Source organism: Sorex fumeus, unplaced genomic scaffold (assembly GCF_029834395.1).
Source record: "Sorex fumeus unplaced genomic scaffold, SorFum_2.1 ptg000061l, whole genome shotgun sequence".
In the NCBI taxonomy this organism is placed as follows: Eukaryota; Metazoa; Chordata; class Mammalia; order Eulipotyphla; family Soricidae; genus Sorex; species Sorex fumeus.
In genome coordinates this window covers 34,707,328-34,725,566 of record NW_026606118.1, presented here as the reverse complement: position 1 = coordinate 34,725,566, position 18,239 = coordinate 34,707,328, and the positions used below count along the sequence as shown (strand labels likewise).

The 18,239-nt window shown below is 37.2% G+C and overlaps 1 protein-coding gene across 4 annotated transcripts in view; it reads left to right on the top strand.

Annotated features, from left to right (window-relative positions):
- AKAP7 (A-kinase anchoring protein 7) overlaps positions 1 to 18,239 on the top strand; it is a 137,290-nt gene that overhangs the window by 52,061 nt on the left and 66,990 nt on the right. For all 4 annotated transcript variants that reach the window (XM_056126216.1, XM_056126220.1, XM_056126215.1 and 1 more), the window contains exons 6-7: positions 1,742 to 1,854; positions 16,838 to 16,985. In XM_056126216.1, the coding sequence (XP_055982191.1) occupies positions 1,742 to 1,854; positions 16,838 to 16,985 (261 nt within the window). The remainder of the gene's footprint in view (positions 1 to 1,741; positions 1,855 to 16,837; positions 16,986 to 18,239) is intronic.

Genomic DNA, 18,239 nt, shown 5'->3' with positions numbered 1-18,239 from the left:
TTAGACTCCAGACGTTGTGAAGTTTACCTTGTTATGTGCTGGATAGTCTTGAATTCCTATTGTTGGCCTTTGTGCTAGGATGCCATTAAGTAAGTTGCTTGCAAACAGTTTTGCAAAATTTGGGTCTTGCTTCTTGGATTTGTTCCATGGGACTAGAGTGACATTTTAGTCTAGCATGAAGTTTTCACTATAGCAAAGGAAAGACCATTCTGTGTGTTCTTCCCTGTGTCCCACTGTTTTCGAAGTTTTTCCATCTGGCTGAGGGAACAGACAGCATTCTAGCTACAAATGAGTTCTGGATGCTGTTTTTATAATCCTTTGAAGATGTCTTCCCTGGTCTCAGGTGCTTGTTCTCATTTATTTGCGGGTCATTTCTCAACTAAATACTGTAAAGGCAGCCTTTCCAAATATCTGCTGTTTTCTCTCTGAAAGCTTCACTTTTCTAGTACATTCTGTGGGAAGTGGTGTCTTCTCTCATATATCCTCTCCACCTTGTACTTTAACTGGGCTCCTTCTGAGTTCCTCCTTGCACATCCAGCTGAGGAAATGAAGGGTTCATCCTGTTTCTTAACTCTTAGATTGCCAACTTATACTGTCTGATGTAAAATTTCTTGCAAATCATTATCTCCTGTACTTCTATTTTTATTTTTTTTCCAGAGGGAAGGAAAGGTGGATTCTTATTATTCTACTGTGAGCAGAAACATGAGTTTTAAATATGAGGATTTACAGATAAGTTGGGCCAGAGCGATAGCACAGCGGTAAGGCATTTGCCTTGCATGCAGCCAACAATGGCCGACCCGAATTCGATTCCTCTGCCCCTCTCGGAGAGCCCGGCAAGCTATTGAGAGTATCTCGCCCGAGCGGCAGAGCCTGGCAAGCTACCCGTGATGTATTCGATATGCCAAACACAGTAACAACAAAGTCTCCAATGGAGCCGTTACTGGGCCCGCTCGAGCAAATCGATGAACAACAGGAGGACAGTGACAGTGACAGATAAGCTAGTCCTTTTTTTTTGGTATATACATTGATACCTGGAGCTATACCACAGCGGGTAAGGCATTTGCTTGCATGTGGCTGACCCGGGTTCGATTCCTTCGTCCCTCTTGGAGAGCCCGGCAAGCTACTGAGAGTATCCTGCCTGCATGGCAGAGCCTGGCAAGATCCTTGCGGTGTATATGATATGCCAAAATAGTAACAAGAGTCTCACAATGGAGACATTACTGGTGCCCGCTTGAGCAAATTGATGAACAATGGAAGGTCAGTGCTACAGTTCCACATGGATACCACTGGAATGTACAATGAAATTTAACATTGTATCAGTCAGTTATTTTTCAGAGTGTTTTCAAGTTACTGCTTTTCTACATTTTGCCCAAAGTTTGAAGATTACTATAGACTTAATTGTCATATTATATTTACTGTCAAATTGTGTTTTTCTTCTTATAAAAATCAATTATATCTCAAACAATATAATTTTCATGATAAAATAATTTACTATTTTGGGATCAGCACATAGTACAATGGGTAAGGTACTTGCCTGGCTTACATCTAACCCAGATTCTATTCCTGGCATCCCAAATTGTGCCCTGAGCACCACCAGATCTCTGAGCACAGAACCAGGAGTAAACCCTGTACACTGTTGGGTATGGCCACCCCAAAAGAAACAATTTATTATTTTTGACTTGTCCTTCTACTAAAAACAACCATTATTATAGTAGCAATTTTATCCTTTAATTTCTTTCAGAAGTTGCCAAAAGGACATTTCAAGAAAAAGGAATCTTGGCAGGAGAGGACAGAAGTTATAAGCCTCATTTGACCTTCATGAAGTTGTCGAAGGCACCTCATCTCCGAAAGAAGGTAAGTGGGTATCTGTATTATAAACTTTACTGGATTTTGTATTTTATGTATTTTGTATTTTCTGTATTATACATTTTACTGGGCACATCATTCTTATAAAGCATAGTTGGTGGCATAAATGACATTTACAGTGATCTTTGCTACTACTGTTGCTCTTGGAATTTCAAGTCACTTTGGTTCCATTTCCCAGAATGCTAATTCGCCCCATAAGTCTCTATGGAGACTCTCAAAGCCACGCCTTCCTTCTCTGCTGTGGCTCCAGCTCCATATTGACCATCATTTTGTACTGCTTTATCTATTTCCACACCTCTTTCATCCCTTGAAGAGCCTTCAGCCAGTACCAGAGTTCTGTTTTGTTGTTTCATTTGTCTGTGGTTGATTGCAGCCAGCTGTTCTCAAAGCTTTCTCCTCTAGTTCTGTCCTCTATACCCTGGTACTGCTCATTGCAATTGTCTATTTCACACGGGACAAACTTTTAAGTCAATTATACTTAGCTTTTAAGGTTTCCAAAAAGGATCACTATGTTCTTTCATCAGTTGTCCCCATTGAGGAGTTGGAAAAAGTGTTACAGGAAGTGGGTCAGCAGAGTTAATGAGGGGACCCCATTTCCCTAGCACATCAGAGCCCTGCTCCCCAAGGATGGTCAGCAGTGATACAAACCAAGGGACCTGTCTTGAATTTCCTTGTCTCAGAGTGACTTTCTGCCTTCCCAGGCCAGACCCTCTTTTCTCAGAGATTGAGTACCTTTTTACTTTCCTTTGGGTTCGTGAGTATTTCTTCTGCAGTCCCAAGGGCACTCTTCATTGTTTGTCCTATTTCTTCCTCTCCTGCAAATGAAAACATCTGCTGACCAGCTCTGGCTATAGCAGAGCGTGGAGATGGGTGTGAAGAGTAGGATTTGTTTCTGCTCTCCATTACCCTTTGAGTGCAGTTAAGACTGATTTGCTGCTCCATTGATGAAGGTTAAGTTTGTGTGTAGTAAGTAGATCTTTTGCCTACATTTAGTAAATTTTATATGTAATGTCTCTTTGCTCAGGAAGTTTTTTCGGTCCCTTAAAACATGACTTTGGGTTACTGACCATCCATTGATTATAAATTTTCTATAAAATATTGTAAGTAGTTCCTAAAAAAATATATATCATGTGGACTGGGGAGATAATGCAGTGGGTAGGACACTTGCCTTGCACACGACTGACTTGACACCAGCTTTGATTCCTGCTATACCATATGGTCCTTGAGAATACCTGGGAGTGTTCCTTGAGCACAGAGCCCAGAATAAGCCCTGATCACTGTGCAGCCTACCCTGTCCCCCACCCTAATAGCTTGAATTTTTCTCGTTTTTCCTCTTTCCAAATAAATATGCCACAAATCACTAATGACTGGAGAGCCCGGCAAGCTACCGAGAGTATTTGATATGCCAAACACAGTAACTAATGACTGTATTAAGTAGTATTCTAGAATATTTATTTTTTTGGATTTTTGGGCCATACCCACTGGTGCTCAGGGTCTATACCTTTGCTGTCCTGGGAAGAATGAGGAGCCATCAAACCTTGGCCCTTAAAGTATGGGAGTCACGCAGCTCAGCTCTTTGAACTCTCTGACCCTGGTCCTCCAGAATATTTAAAAGTAATTTGTGTCAGTAATAATTTTGAAACTTGGAATGATAGCAAGTGACTCATGGATTGACAGTTTACTTTTTTCCTTGTTGTCATTCTTCTTTTATTTTTCATATGGATTATCCTCTTCACAGATGCTTTCAAAGTTAATCACAGAATTATGAATTAGTGATAATGGTAATAATCATATTACAAAATGTTTCTTTGTTATTACGATGCTAACTTTTAAATGAGAGCACCCAAAGACACTCATCAAAAGAATGTTTTTGCCACTTTAAAATTTCTACTTCAACATTGCAGACTGCATGTAAGTGGTGCCTTGGCAGTTAATTTCTCAGGTTCTTCCCCCTTGCTATATGAAGAAGGGTTGTGAATAATTAAGGAAAAGTTAAGTAATCAGAATAACCTCATTTTTTTATCGGTTTCATCTCCAGCATCCGATGTGGACCCCCAAACACTGCTGGGAGTAACTCCTGAATGCAGAGCCAAGAATAACATCTGAGCATTACCAGTGTGGCCCAAAACAAACAAAAGAAGATAGTAATAGAGTTCATACCTGACTTTAAGTGTTAGATTGATAATGAAATAAAAGCAGAGAGTGATGTGAAATAATAGTATTTTTTCACTCAAATATAAGGAATTCATTTCAAGTACATAATTTTTAAATTTTTAGTCAATTTCATATGAAGTACTAGTTGAATATATGCTTGAGGAAGACATTTAAATATGTTCAAACTTACTTTAGTATTTCTTTCATCATTATATTTCATCATCTTCCCGCCATACAATTTCTTTCTAACCTTGGCTTCATGATACTTCTGGAGGCACTGAAAATGTATGTATGTATGGCTGCACTTACATTCATATAGATCCTTTAAAATAGAATTAATATATTATACATTAACTAATAAACTAACTATTCTTGCTTTGAGAAATAACTGGATTTATTTTCATTTTTTTGCTCCACAAATGCTATTTGTGATCATCCATTGTCCTTTGGATAGGTATGTCAGAATCATAAGCAACCTGTTCCTTGAAGTTTGATTCTAGTATCAAAGAATATTGTACATTTTAGCTCTTTAAATATACCACAAATTGGGGCCAGAGCGATAGTACAATGGGTAGGGTGTTTGCCTTGTGCATGGCCAACATGGGTTCAATCCCCGACATTCCATATGGTCCCCTGAGCACGGCCAGGAGTAATTCCTGAGTGCATGAGCCAGGAGTAATCCCTGAGCATTGTTGGGTGTGACCCAAAATAGCAAATAAAAAAGAAAAAAAAGCCACAAATAGTCTTTCAAAATAATGGCACTAGTTGATATTCCAATCACATGGTATGAGAGTGACGTTTCTTAGGATAAGTTTGAGGGAAAATTACTATCAAAGGCAGTGAATAGTGTCTTAAATTGGTATGGCCCTTTTAAAAGATGTTTGTGAGTAACTTACATAAAAATTTAAATATTTATGTTCTGTAAGAAGTTTATGTTACTGACATTACCCTAAGGAAATTAATTTAAATGCCCCAGTAGCATTTAATTATTTAAGCGCTTGGTGGCAAAAGTAAAACAAGCAAAAAAAAAGTGCTCCCCTTATGTAGGCAATTAGTTTAATTCCCCATGTGGCTCACATGTATCGAGTGCTGTCCTGTGTGATGTCCAAACAAAACCTGTGTCTGGTACTTGGTGGTACTCAAGGTTTACTCCTGGATCTGTGTTCAGGGAGCACTTGTAGTGGGGCTCAAGAGACCATATGAGGTTCTGGGGATCAAGGCCTGCTCAACCTTGTGCAAGGCAAGTACGCTATCCACTGTATTATCACTCCAGCCCCTTGTGTCTTTTTTTTTTAATAACCTGGAAAACTGTTATTCATACTGATGTTAAAAAAAGAAAAAAGATTCAGAGTTGCAGCATTACTTATCTGGTTCTGAAAGTGAAACGTCTTATTGACATAAATGATGTAAACAGGGGCCTGGAGAGATAGTATAAACAGGTAAGATGCTGTCCCTTACCTGCTGGCCTGGCACTATATATGGTCCCCTAAGCTCCCCTTTGAGTGATCCTGATTACAGCTAATGTGGCCCAACAAGAACAAATGAACAAACGAAAAAGATGTAGATATATGTGCATGGATGAGAGTTCACAGCACTGGTGTTTTTGTAAAAAATAAAGTATCAAGATATCCTAGAGTTGTTAGATGTTGGCTACAAAAATTCTTGACTTTTGGGGCACCATCCTTTGACTGGCACCTGTTTGCAGTAAGTAGCCTGAATCCCAGTGGGATAGCTGAAGCTCAAAAGATTGTGTTTAGAATTTTGAAAATATAGAAATAACCAAAATTTTCATGGGAGAATGGACCTACCTTTGTTACAATATGTTATTCTGACCTCCAAACTGAAAAACTGAATTTCCTAACTCAGATCTAGGACATATAAGATTTGGCAGTTGCACATCTTTCTTGAACTAAAGGAGAACATTAGTTTTTCATATTTTTAGTTTTGTGAAATTTTAATCAGATATATTACATGAGGGTATCAAGTATTTTTGCCATTTTAGTGCTATTTTGATTCTCATGCTTTCAAAGATTTTCTTTTAATTGAATTTCAATTCTGAAAAGTATAATTAAGGATTAGATAATTCATTAAGTTGCTATATCTAAAATAGAGAATATATTTGTTTCACTTGTTTCGTCTGGCACACTTGTTCAGTTTTATACTAGTTTAGTATATTCTTTTGGACTTTTCCCCCTCAGAATGTGCTCCTTGTTTTTGTGATTTAAACATTGCAGAAACTGATTGGTTAGAAGTATATTCTAACACTTGGTGGCAGAAGAGACCAGTTTCAAAACTAACAGCATTTTAATGCACGTCTTTATTTTTTAAGAAATAACTGTGATATTTTCCTGGATAAGTCGGTTGTTTTAAAATGTGAACTATTTTTGACATAACTGACTTTCCTGATTATTGCATATTTTCAATTCACTAACATAACACTTGACAATAAAAGCTATGGCTTACATTAAATGGTACTCTCTTACAATAGCTTTTCACAGGGTCAATGAGAGACCTTAAGGAGAAAAGACATTATTTTCTTTGAAACTGATAGCCATGATCCTCACTTAGATAACTTTGTTTTGAGTGCAGAACTTGGTGTGCACATAGTCTGGATGGAAGAGTGGTATTAGCTAGTATTATGATGAAGGAGAAGAGAGGAGAGCAGAAGGAAATTATCAGTAGAAGTGGGAAAGGAGAAAACAGATGAAAATTCTATTCCTATGGCATAATTAGTGATAAAATCTAGGCCCTGAATTGTCTCTTGGTTGAATATACAGGAGCAATTTTTTAAAAAAATTTAAAAAAATTTTTTTTATTGAATCACCGTGAGATAGTTACAAGCTTTCATGTTTGGGTTACAATCACACAATGATCAAATTCCCATCCCTCCACCAGTGCACATTCCCCACCACCAATATCCCCAGTATACCCCCATTCCTCACCCTCTCCCTGTCTCCATGGCAGACAATGTTCCCCATACTCACTCTCTCCTTTTGGGCTTTATGGTTTGCAATACAGACACTGAGAGGTCATTATGTTTGGTCCATTACCTACTTTCAGCACACATCTCCAGTCCTGACCGAATACTCCAGCCATCATTTTCTTGGTGATCCCTTCTCTATTTCATCTGCCTTCTCCCCTCTACTCCTGAGGAAGGCTTCCAGGTATGGAACAATCCGCCTGGCCCTTGTATCTACTGTCCTTGGGTGTCAGTCTCATGTTATGTTATTCTATACTCCACAAATGAGTGCAGTCCTTCAATATCTGTTCCTCTCTTTCTGACTCATTTCACTTAGCAGGATACTCTCCATGTCTATCCACTTATAAACAAATTTCATGACTTCATCTCTCCGAAGAGCTGCATAGTATTCCATTGTGTAGATGTACCAAAGTTTCTTAAACCAGTCATCTGTTCTAGGGCATTTGGATTGTTTCCGGGTTTTGGCTATTGTGAACAGCACAGTAGAAATGACATCTGTACCTATATGTTCGGACTGGAGCGATAGCACAGTGGTAGGGCATTTGCCTTGCATGCAGCCAACATGGCCGACCCGAATTCGATTCCTCCGCCCCTCTCGGAGAGCCCGGCAAGCTACTGAGAGTATCTAGCCTGCACGGCAGAACCTGGCAAGCTCCCTGTGATGTATTCGATATGCCAGACACAGTAACAACAAAGTCTCCAATGGAGACGTTACTGGGCCCGCTCGAGCAAATCGATGATCAACGGGAGGGCCTTTACCTTTTACCTTTACCTATATGTTCATTACAGGAGCAGTTGTGATTAAATATTCTAAATGTTTAATTGACCAAAGTTACATGGCCCCTTCTGAGTCTAAAAGAGCAGGTTGTATAATCTGCTTATGGAAAGGAACAATGTAAGAGGGGCGGTGAATATTTTGAACTGTTATATAGTCTGTCTCAGTGTTGTTTCCCAAATATAAAGGAAAATTTATGAAAATCCTGTCTTCCATGAACCATCTTGTAGTGCTAGTTAGTATTTTAGAACACGACTTAGGAAATGCTGAACTTGATAATTTAGTCTTAAATTATATTTTTGCTTCAGGCATCCAGACTGGGTGAACATTTTTACTTATTTTCTAGCATTTGTGTTCACAGACAAAAATTCTAATTTAAGTGTAATTTAAGCAGTGATTTTAGAACTGGTATTGAAATGTGTAATAATGAAATATTCAAGTGAATTAAAGTGCATTGGCTTATCCTTGCTAACAAAAATATAAATGTTATTCCCATCTGAACTATTTTCTTTAGGAATAAGCTCTTTTTATTTTCCCCACAAATTAATTTAGATTTTTGAACCTGTTAACTTTATTTTCTAATCTAGGACAGAGTGATCATGGTGATCTTGTGGGAAACTGGCAAGCTCCTCAATGGAAAGGCAAAAATTGAACATATGATCAAGAAAACAAACTTTTTTCTAAAATATTCTGAGTATGGATTAGTTTGTATAAAAAGGGACAGTAGCTAATTTGCTGTACACCCAAATAATCATATATTAAAGCAAACCAGCCAAAGTTATTTGAATGATCATAAGGTTTTCTTTATCACTGCAAAGAATGGCTAAGGTTACTAACCAACAAATTGGCTTTACTGGTAACTTTATATGTAAATCTTAGTTATAACCACATAATAGGAGAAGGTAAAATTATATTTTCCTTAAGAACATTATTTAGATTTGAGGAGAAACTGAGGTTGCAACCCAAAACTATAGGAAATTATCATTCCAATATACGAGGTGACTTATTTTAACCATGAATTAGAATCTTGTTCTCTCATGAAAAGGTGCTTTTCAAGTAGAATAACACTGTGTACTTTTTGTTTGTATGTTTGATTTGTTTTGGGGTCCACATCTCGCAATGTTCAGGGGTTACTCCTGACTTTGCACTCAGCAGTTCCTACTGGCGGTGCTCAGGGGATCACACACGGGATGGGTATGGATCTAGCTCTGGTTGGCCACATGCTCTACCTATTGTACTATTGGTCTGATTCTAGTACTAGTTCTTTAAATTATGAGTTGCTCAGTTAATTTTCTATTAGCTATTTCAGTAAACTAAAGAAAACAAATGTTATTAACCTCTTTGCCCAGACCAAACTTCACATTATCTGTAATTGAAGACTAGTAGAACTTGATTGTATTGTGTAAGGGATTAGTTATCTGTAACTAGAAGAAATCCAGTTTGGTTTCTGAGAAAGTATTCTTTTCATAAAATCTACTTAACTAGCACTATTTTTGAGTGTTGGCAAAGTTTTTCACACCATTTTGGAGACCCTTCTGTAAGACCTTCTTCGTCAGTTATATTTGTACATTGCCTTCAGACTGGCCACAGGATGAAAGTATTTATACTTCCCTGGCTGCTGCCCACCACACAATTGAATATGATTATAGTCATTTGTTACATAACTTTGTTTGGATCAGATTCTTTCATAGTCATTTCTGTTTTGTCTCCTATAGTTATGTGGGATCCGAACCAGTTGTTAGCTCGGAGAGTGTTCTTTGTGACTCCTTCTAGTGCTTTAGCAGCATCCCTTCCTAATCCCATTTTTCGTAAACATGGTCTTCTGAGAATCCACCTTATTCTTCACAGTGCCTCAACCTACTGTGAATGCCAGAGAATGGTAAAGATATACTTTGTGCAAATGATTTCAGTGTAAATATATCTAAAACTAATTTAGTGGGATTAAATGTGGGGTTTACTACCTGGTCATAAATTGAATAGTAGGGAAATCCTGTCATACCTATTCCTGTAACAGGTTGTGACTTTCTGTGACACATACCCCAACTTCAGGCAGGTGTCTGAACTGTACAAAGTAGAGTGGAAATGGGAGGGTGGTATCAGCTTTGGCTGTTTTGGTTTTCCTGGGTCTTTGCAAATACGGATATTACTTCTTATTTTTGAAATTTTGGAAATATGCTTGACTTTGAAATCTTTAAGAGAAGGCTCTGTGAAAATTGCCAGCTGGTATAATATGCATCTCTTTTTCTACAATTTGAGAAGCAGTATGTGATCTAGTATCCAGTGCTTTATAACTAATTTTGAATCTATCAGAAGAACCATGCAGTCCTTATGTAGTTCAAGAGAATTAAAATATGGGCAAAAGAAAGATAATAATTGCATATAATATTTGTAGTGATCATATGTCATGCCAGTATGTCATATTAACAAAGGGAAAATATTAGGATGAGTTTCTTTTTTTAAGTCTCGGTCATACAATGATCAAACACCCCTCCCCTCACCAGTAATTATTTTTCACCACCAAGAACCCAAATATACCCCCCTCTCACCCCTCCTGATGCCTGTGAGGCAGATGATTTTTACTTAACTCTCTCTCTACTTTGAATACATTCATTATTTAGACAAAAGATGCACTTAGAATGAGTTTCTTTATCTACCTGGAGATATGTTTACAGTTTCATTTAGTTTGAAGTTTGGCTAAGGGATCTACGTGATTCCCGAGTCATGTTTAACGACTTATATATTCAATTATCGTTTTCTTCTGCTAAGTTCTCTTTTATCTAATAGGGAACATTTCCAGCTAAATAAAGTGAAAAGGCCTCATCATTGAGCATATTTTTTCTATTTTTCACTTAAATCTAAGTGTCATTATTGGAACACATTCTTCTGATTGGGATTTCTAGCCAAAGGTGGTGCAAGAACTATACCTAGGCGCTGAAAGGGTTGTTTCTATTTATATTTAGAATAGAGGAACTAAGAATGTTAATAGGAGCAGAGTAAAGGGAATTGATTAGTTCATTAAAAAATGAGTAAAGAAGCAATTACCACATGCACAGGAAAAGGGAAGAGGTGGGGGTTTACAGTTTCTTTAGATTATTCTTAATATAACAAGACTATGATTAGTTATACCTATGGATGCATTTATAATTATTTGCCAATATGCAGTCTCTACACTAAATATGAAATTTTATTTGGATTATATATGAAGGTATAGAGTTAATATTTTGTATGTATGTGTGTATATATATGTGTGTGTATATATATATATCTCCTAACTTGATTAGGTGACTGGTCCTATACTTTTGACTTCAGTGCTATAGAATTAGAACACATTAACTTACAAGTAGGTTTGCAGTATGTAGGCCAGTGTTTTTCGGTCAAGTTTGCGCAAGTTGCTTAAGATTTTTCTATGAATATATTTCTGAATGACCTTTAGCAGAGCCTCATTCTCTTGTTTTATTGTTGAGATTCAGGCACATTTGTATACCAATGGCTTGCTGGCATTGTATACTGAATGGCACTGTAAATTATTGGTTAGAGGGGAACATTTTTGCACGAATGGAGGGAAACATTAAATTGTTAGACTATATTTGGTGAGAAATTTTGAGGTGGGATATATTTTGTGTTTTTCTTTTTAGTTTATAGAATAAACGATTAAGATGGTGAATTCAAGAAAACATGTTATTTGCTCCCCAAAGCAAAATGCTAGGAAAACAGATGTTATAGGGAAGAGTAACTTGTTTACATTTGAGTTGACCGCAGGGCTGTGGTGAACTCGGAGCTCAGCTGGAGTCCAATCAAGGGGAATCTGTTAAGATTCAACTGAGTAGGAATTATTCCTGAATGCTTCAATTTTGAGACCCTTTCTTAACTCTATTATAACAAGAAAATTCACATGCAAAATGAGTAAGCAGTTATTTGTCCAAATAGCATGTGATCTCTCATGCTATACCTGAGAAGGTTTGATGAAAAATTGACAAGTGCCTTAACTAAGTCAAGCAAAAAGTGGGCATGTGTGGGAACAGACTCTATTGTAAATTAAGGTGGTGTTCCAGTATTGATTATGTTGAACTAACAACCTTTAAAGTCTAATGGATTATTGTTAGTACATGAACCAAATGCTTGTGAATTAAGCCACACTTACTCTATTCTGGGTCATGCTAGCACCTCATGGAAAAAAAAAACAGGCCCAGGAAGCGTTTAACATATTTTCTTGGTGGTTTTTGTGAAGTGCCTTGTAGTGTTAGGAATAACCTTCCTTTTATGGCTGCTTTTCTTGCTATTTGATTCCCCAAAGAGCAGCCAGCAGCTGTCAAGTATTAGGATAGGTGTCAACAGTAGATTAAAAGCCTGCATCTCGAATCTAGGAGTTTGCTGAAAGGAGCAATATTATATTTGTTAACTGTAATGCAAGGGTAAAGAGTTTCTTCTACTTTTTCTTTCTCTAAAGCTCCAAGATTTAACAAAGCAACAGTTATAAAACCTAGTTTATAAATAGAAGGATTAAGAACATGTCCTAGCCAGAAAAACTCATGGAAAGCTGTATCGATAGCATAAAGTAAAATAATGAATTGAGAAGCACTCTAGACTAACAGGTGATTTAGAAAACGCAGATAATCTTTTAGTATTTTACTTGATATTTTGGATATAAATAGCATATTGAGCTATTTTGGGGCTAGATTATTTAGAACACTTTTTCTATGTATAAGGAGTATTTGTAACATCTCTATGAAATTAAATTACTATATTCATATGATTATTACTTAATTTAATACTATTCATATTTAAGGTAGGTAGTTTAGAACACTAGAGATTCCCTAAGTTGTAGTCACATTGGTTTGGAAATAAGGTATATAATTATATTTTTTATCTTTTTAAAATTTGTTTTGTTTTGTGGCCACACCTGGCTGTGCACAGGTCTTACTCCTGACTCAGTTTTCAGAGATCACACTTGTTTGGAGAGCTGTGTACAGTGACAGGGATCAAACCCCATTCAATGCATGGAAGGCAAGAGCCTTATCCCCTTTAATATCTCTAGTCCTTGTTTGACCGTATTTTTAAGACTATTAATAATCTTAGAATTTTAATGTTTTAACCAATGAAATTCTTAAATATAATAATTTTGTGCTTTTTAACTTACCTGTGTTCTCCTCTACTTATCCTGAGCACAAATCCAAGATGTACTTCTCGTAAGAACTTTGGATCCTTTAATGAGTGACCTGGTTTCATTGTGATTTAATGTCATTATTTGGGGATTAGAATGGTACCATTATTATAGGTTATTATAATGACTAACTGAATTAACAGAATTTTATAAAGCTGTGCCTCTGGGGAGTAGACACTATGAAAAATATTTTTTCTTTCATTGTTAAAGGTGAATAGAAAGCATGTTTTTTTGAGCACCGTTCTTCAACTTAATCTTTAATTTTTTGGGGAAAATGGTTTGGGCCACACATGGTGGTGTAAGGGCTTATTTCTGACTGCTCAAACTGACCGTTTGTTTTTCTCTTACTGTGTTTCCTTTTTTTTTATCTCACATATTGAAGAGATCTATATTTTTTTAATTGTGGAAGTGGTGATATCTACACATATTGATGAATGGAACCGATCTTCTGAAATTCCACAAAATTGTAAATCAGTGATAAGTTACTGTGTTTGGCATATTGAATATGTCACGGGGAGCTTGCCAGGCTCTGCCGTGCGGGCGAGATACTCTCGGTAGCTTGCCGGGCTCTCCGAGAGGGGCGGAGGAATCTAACTCGGGTCGGCCATGTTGGCTGCGTGCAAGGCAAATGCCCTACCGCTGTGCAGTGATAAGTTGATAAATTTTTTTCCAAAAATATCTCTTTGTAGAGATATTAAAAATTAATATTAAGAATAGTTTGAGCTAATACTTTTTAAAATGTCCAAATATAAGTAAATTCTACAAATTTACCTATGGACTAGAGCGATAGCACAGCAGGTAGGAAGTTCGGCTGGCATGCAGCCGACCCGGGTTTGATACCTCCATCCCTCTCGGAGAGCCCGGCAAGCTACCGAGAGTATCCCGCCCGCACAGCAGAGTCTGGCAAGCTCCCCGTGGCGTATTCGATATGCCAAAAACAGTAACAACAGGTCTCACAATGGAGTTGTGACTGGTGCCCGCTTAAGCAAATTAATGAACAACGGGACGACAATGCTACAGTAAGAGTGAAGAAAATAAGAAAAATTTAAGAGGAAAAATAAATAGGCTTATAAAGATGGTATTTTAAGAAAGGGATTATCATCTTTTTATTAGAAAATAGTGTTATAGATGCTGCTTAAGTATCTGCATTGTTAAAAATTACAATAAAAATCTCTATGAATGTAAAAAGGACACCCGATCAGACATAGAACATTTAATGCAAATAAAATGCTTAAGTCATGATTGAAAGAGTATAAAATCCCTGGGCAAGTTAGGAAAACATAGCTTTCTTAATCTAGTAGAGAACAACGGTAAGCATCATCACTCTATTGCAAGTACTGGGAAGTTTGTCTTGTAACTTAAAGAATCTCCTCTAATGCTTCTTGAAAAACTGGTTTCAAGGTGATGAATTCTCTGAGCTGTTGTCTAGCCATGAATCTCTATATTATAAAATCTTATAAAATTATATTTTATGATCTTATAAAGTTTTATGCCTTTGAAACTGTGTGATAATCTTGCTGGATACAGTATTCTTATTGAGGTGTCCATTTCATTGAGTTATTATATTTTATCGATCTTTCTCTTCTTGCCTGTAGAGTTTTATGTGATTGCTCTGCAGTGTATCTGTATCTCATGGGCTTTTCTTTTTGTGGAAGTATCTTTTTGATCTTGTTGCTTTCATATTCCCTCTGTACTCTGTGTGTGTGTGTGTGTGTGTGTGTGTGTGTAGAGGGGGGGGAAGAGAGAGAGAGAGAGAGAGAGAGATAGAGAGAGAGAGAATCTGAGTACAGTATGTCTTGAAGTTTTCTGGTTGAGTTTGTTTTCACTGGGATCCTTAGGCCCCTTGTATTTGCTTATCTGTGTTCTTCAACTCTTGGAAATTTTTATCTATGATTTATTTAACTGTTCGTTCTTCATTAGATTTGTTTCCCTGTTCCTCAGGGACACCAATGATTCTTACGTTCTTTTTTTTTTTTTTTTTTTTGCTTTTTTGGGTCACACCCAGCAATGCTCAGTAGTTACTCTTGGCACATGCACTCAGGAATTACTCCTGGCGGTGCTTGGGGGACCATATGGGATGCCAGGGATCGAACCTGGGTCAGCTGCGTGCAAGGCAAATGCCCTACCCATTGTGCTATCACTCCGGTTCCACGTTGTTTCTTTTGAACTCAACCTATTGTTCTCTGGTGTAATTTTTATTTTTCAGACTTTTCCCCATCTTCTATTGTTTACTAGAGGTTTCTTCCATCTCACCTTAGAGCTCCTTGATCTTTTTCTCAGTTGCTGTAATTCTGCTGCTCAGACCTTCTATTAAGTTTTGAGGGTTTTGTTTTGTTTAAATACACTTTCAGTTCTGTCATGTCTGAGAATAGTTTTCTCATTTCTGCTCTTCTACTTTCTTGTACCTATACCCTTTTTTTAAAGCTCATTAAATATCTATTTCACCATGTCCCTGAAATTCTCACCTGAGAGTTTATAGAGCTGTATAGTGCTGGCAGAGCCTTTTGGGCTATTATCTTTACTTTTTAGGTTTGCTGGGCTTTTATCAAAGGGCTTCCCTGTTGTGTCTGCTACTTTCTGAATTTTTGTATTTCATTCCTGTGAGAGTACTTAGTGCTTCATCTCCTGTCGATTGTGAGGGTACACCAGGGTTGTAGACTTTCATAAGGATATTGTTGTTTTCAGTGTGAAGCTGAAGGAGGTTGTAGTCTACTACGATAAGTATTCTGGCAGTGGAGGGTGAAGTTAGGGCTCCATTCAGCCCCTTCAAAGTTCAATTAATGGGGTGGGCTGGAGAAGCTCTGGAAAATAGCAGGCAGGGCAGCAGGCATCAGGGCCTATTCTGGGGTGGGGTTGGGCTGGGTCCTCTTGTTTGGGCTTTAGGTTGGCTTTGCAGGATGCCTGCTAAGATGGGGCCCTTACCTATTAATTCTATCATCACTTAAGAAATTTACATATTTCTCTATTACTGTTGGAGGTGATTACTTCATTTCTGATAATTTGTGTGCTCTTATTATTTCTGATGCTCTAGGTAAATGAAGATACGAATGTTTCCAAACTTAAGCCCATGTATATCCTAATGATTCATTTTTCTTTTATGCAATTCATTCTAGGTAGGAGAACTTTAAAAGCAAATTTGCAGCACCCTAGGCAAGAAAGTTCAACCAGTAAAGCACATACCTAGTATGTGTGTGGGCTTGACCTTGATCCTCAGCACTGCATGCCCCTATGCCCTTCTTCGCTGCAGGACTGCAGGCCCAGTGCAGGGAGTCCTTATGTGTGGTCCCCCAGGACTTCTGGACATGGCCCAATATGTGTGTGTGTGTGTGTGTGTGTGTGTGTGTGTGTGTGTTTCTACAGGGGCGGGGAAATAGCTCAGGTAGCTGGGTTGCATGCATGGCATTGAACCATCTTAGTACTTACAAGTGTTTTCAACTCTGTATGTGTGTGCACATGTGTGTGTGTGAGTGTGTATGCACACTTAAGCCCAACACACTCACACATACACAACACGTATATAAAGATTTAAAACAACTCTACAACATCTTTATGGTATCAGATACCAGCGGGCAGTACTTATGCCAAATATAATTTTAGTTTCTAGGGCTGGAGGGATAGCACAGCGGGTAGGGCGTTTGCCTTGCACGCAGCCAACATGGCCGACCCGAGTTCGATTCCTCCGCCCCTCTCGGAGAGCCTGGCAAGCTACCGAGAGTATTCGATATGCCAGACACAGTAACAACAAAGTCTCCAATGGAGACGTTACAGGGCCCGCTCGAGCAAATCGACGATCAACGGGAGGGCCTTTACCTTTACCTTTAGGAAAGTGATAAAAATATGAACTGACTTCCCAGGTCAAATAATTTATTGATAAGATTTTTTTGTTTGTTTTTATCTTAAGGGAGTGAAAAAAATAAATCCTGAATTCTACAAAAAGTTCATTGATCACAAATTTGGAGATGAGATGGTATTTCGCATAGATCTTTGTTCTATGGAGAAGAAAAAACAAAGTGATGGTTATTACCATTGTGAGTCTTCAATTATGATTGGTGAGTGCCATTTAAAAATTGTTTATCTTTAATTTTTGTTTATCATCACTATACGCTGGCATATATTTTGGGCTAGTTACATGTTTGCTTCTCAATGACATCTTAAATATTTTTTTCAAGAGTATCTTGAAAATTTTGTAGAACATATATTTAACATTTATATTTATTAGTGCACATTTTAATACTTATGGCTTCAAAGTTTTGTGCTTTAAATACAATTATAATGTAATCTTGAAATGTTGATTCATAATGCATTTCAGTTTGCTTTAATTTCACGAATACAAAATACCATTTTTTTTTTCAGTAAAGGCCTTTAGGACCACTACATTTCACCCAAGTATTTTCATGTTTGTTGCTCTTTATTAGAAAATCTGTCTCAGGTCAGAAATCTTTACTCTGAGAAGACAAAACCTTTGCTGGTGGCTTGCAATGTTGGAAAACTTGTTCTTCGTTTTCTTCCCCATGGAAGACATGTTTTAAGGAGAAACAGAGATTGACACCTAACTGCTTCTGTAATCATATCAGGAACGTCATGTGATGAAATAGATTTATACACAATTGTTTCTGAATGAAGAGTATATGTACCAAATGAAGAATTATTAAAAACTGAAAAAGGTTATTTCTAGCCATTTGAAATGTGAATGTATTTCAAAGGAGCCTCATCTTCTGCGTGAAATTTATGGCGACAAACAAGGCACTATTATAAAATTATGAACTTCAAGACATCCTGATTGGAAGTAATATGAAAGTTCTCAAAGAATATAAATACATGAATCTAAATATTTTAAGGAATTAAACTAATTTAATTTTTCTCCACATCAGATTGATGAAAACCTGTGGAAATACGCACCATGAAAGAATCTTAAATTCTACTGAATCTTACTAATGTGTTTTCCAAATGTCCAAGAAACAATTTTATTTACAAATGTTCACCAGGGATCTTCAGAGAAGTCATCATTTTGTCTTACAAAGATCTTACTATCTTAAGTAGAAGATACTGATATGCCATTTGAGTTTTGTATTTTGAAACATTTTAGATCTAGTTAGGAAAATTTTTATGGTTTCAGAATCTCTTTCAGAATCTTTCCTCAGAGCTTATTGTCAGATAACCAAGAATTTCTACTTAGGTTCAATTTGAAGGGAAAATCTGCTAAATTTACACAATTCTTCTTGTGTAAAGTAGATTTAGACTGGTTTTGCTTTTTTTGAGGCCAAGTCATGCGATAGCACAGCGGGTAGAGCGTTTTCCTTGCA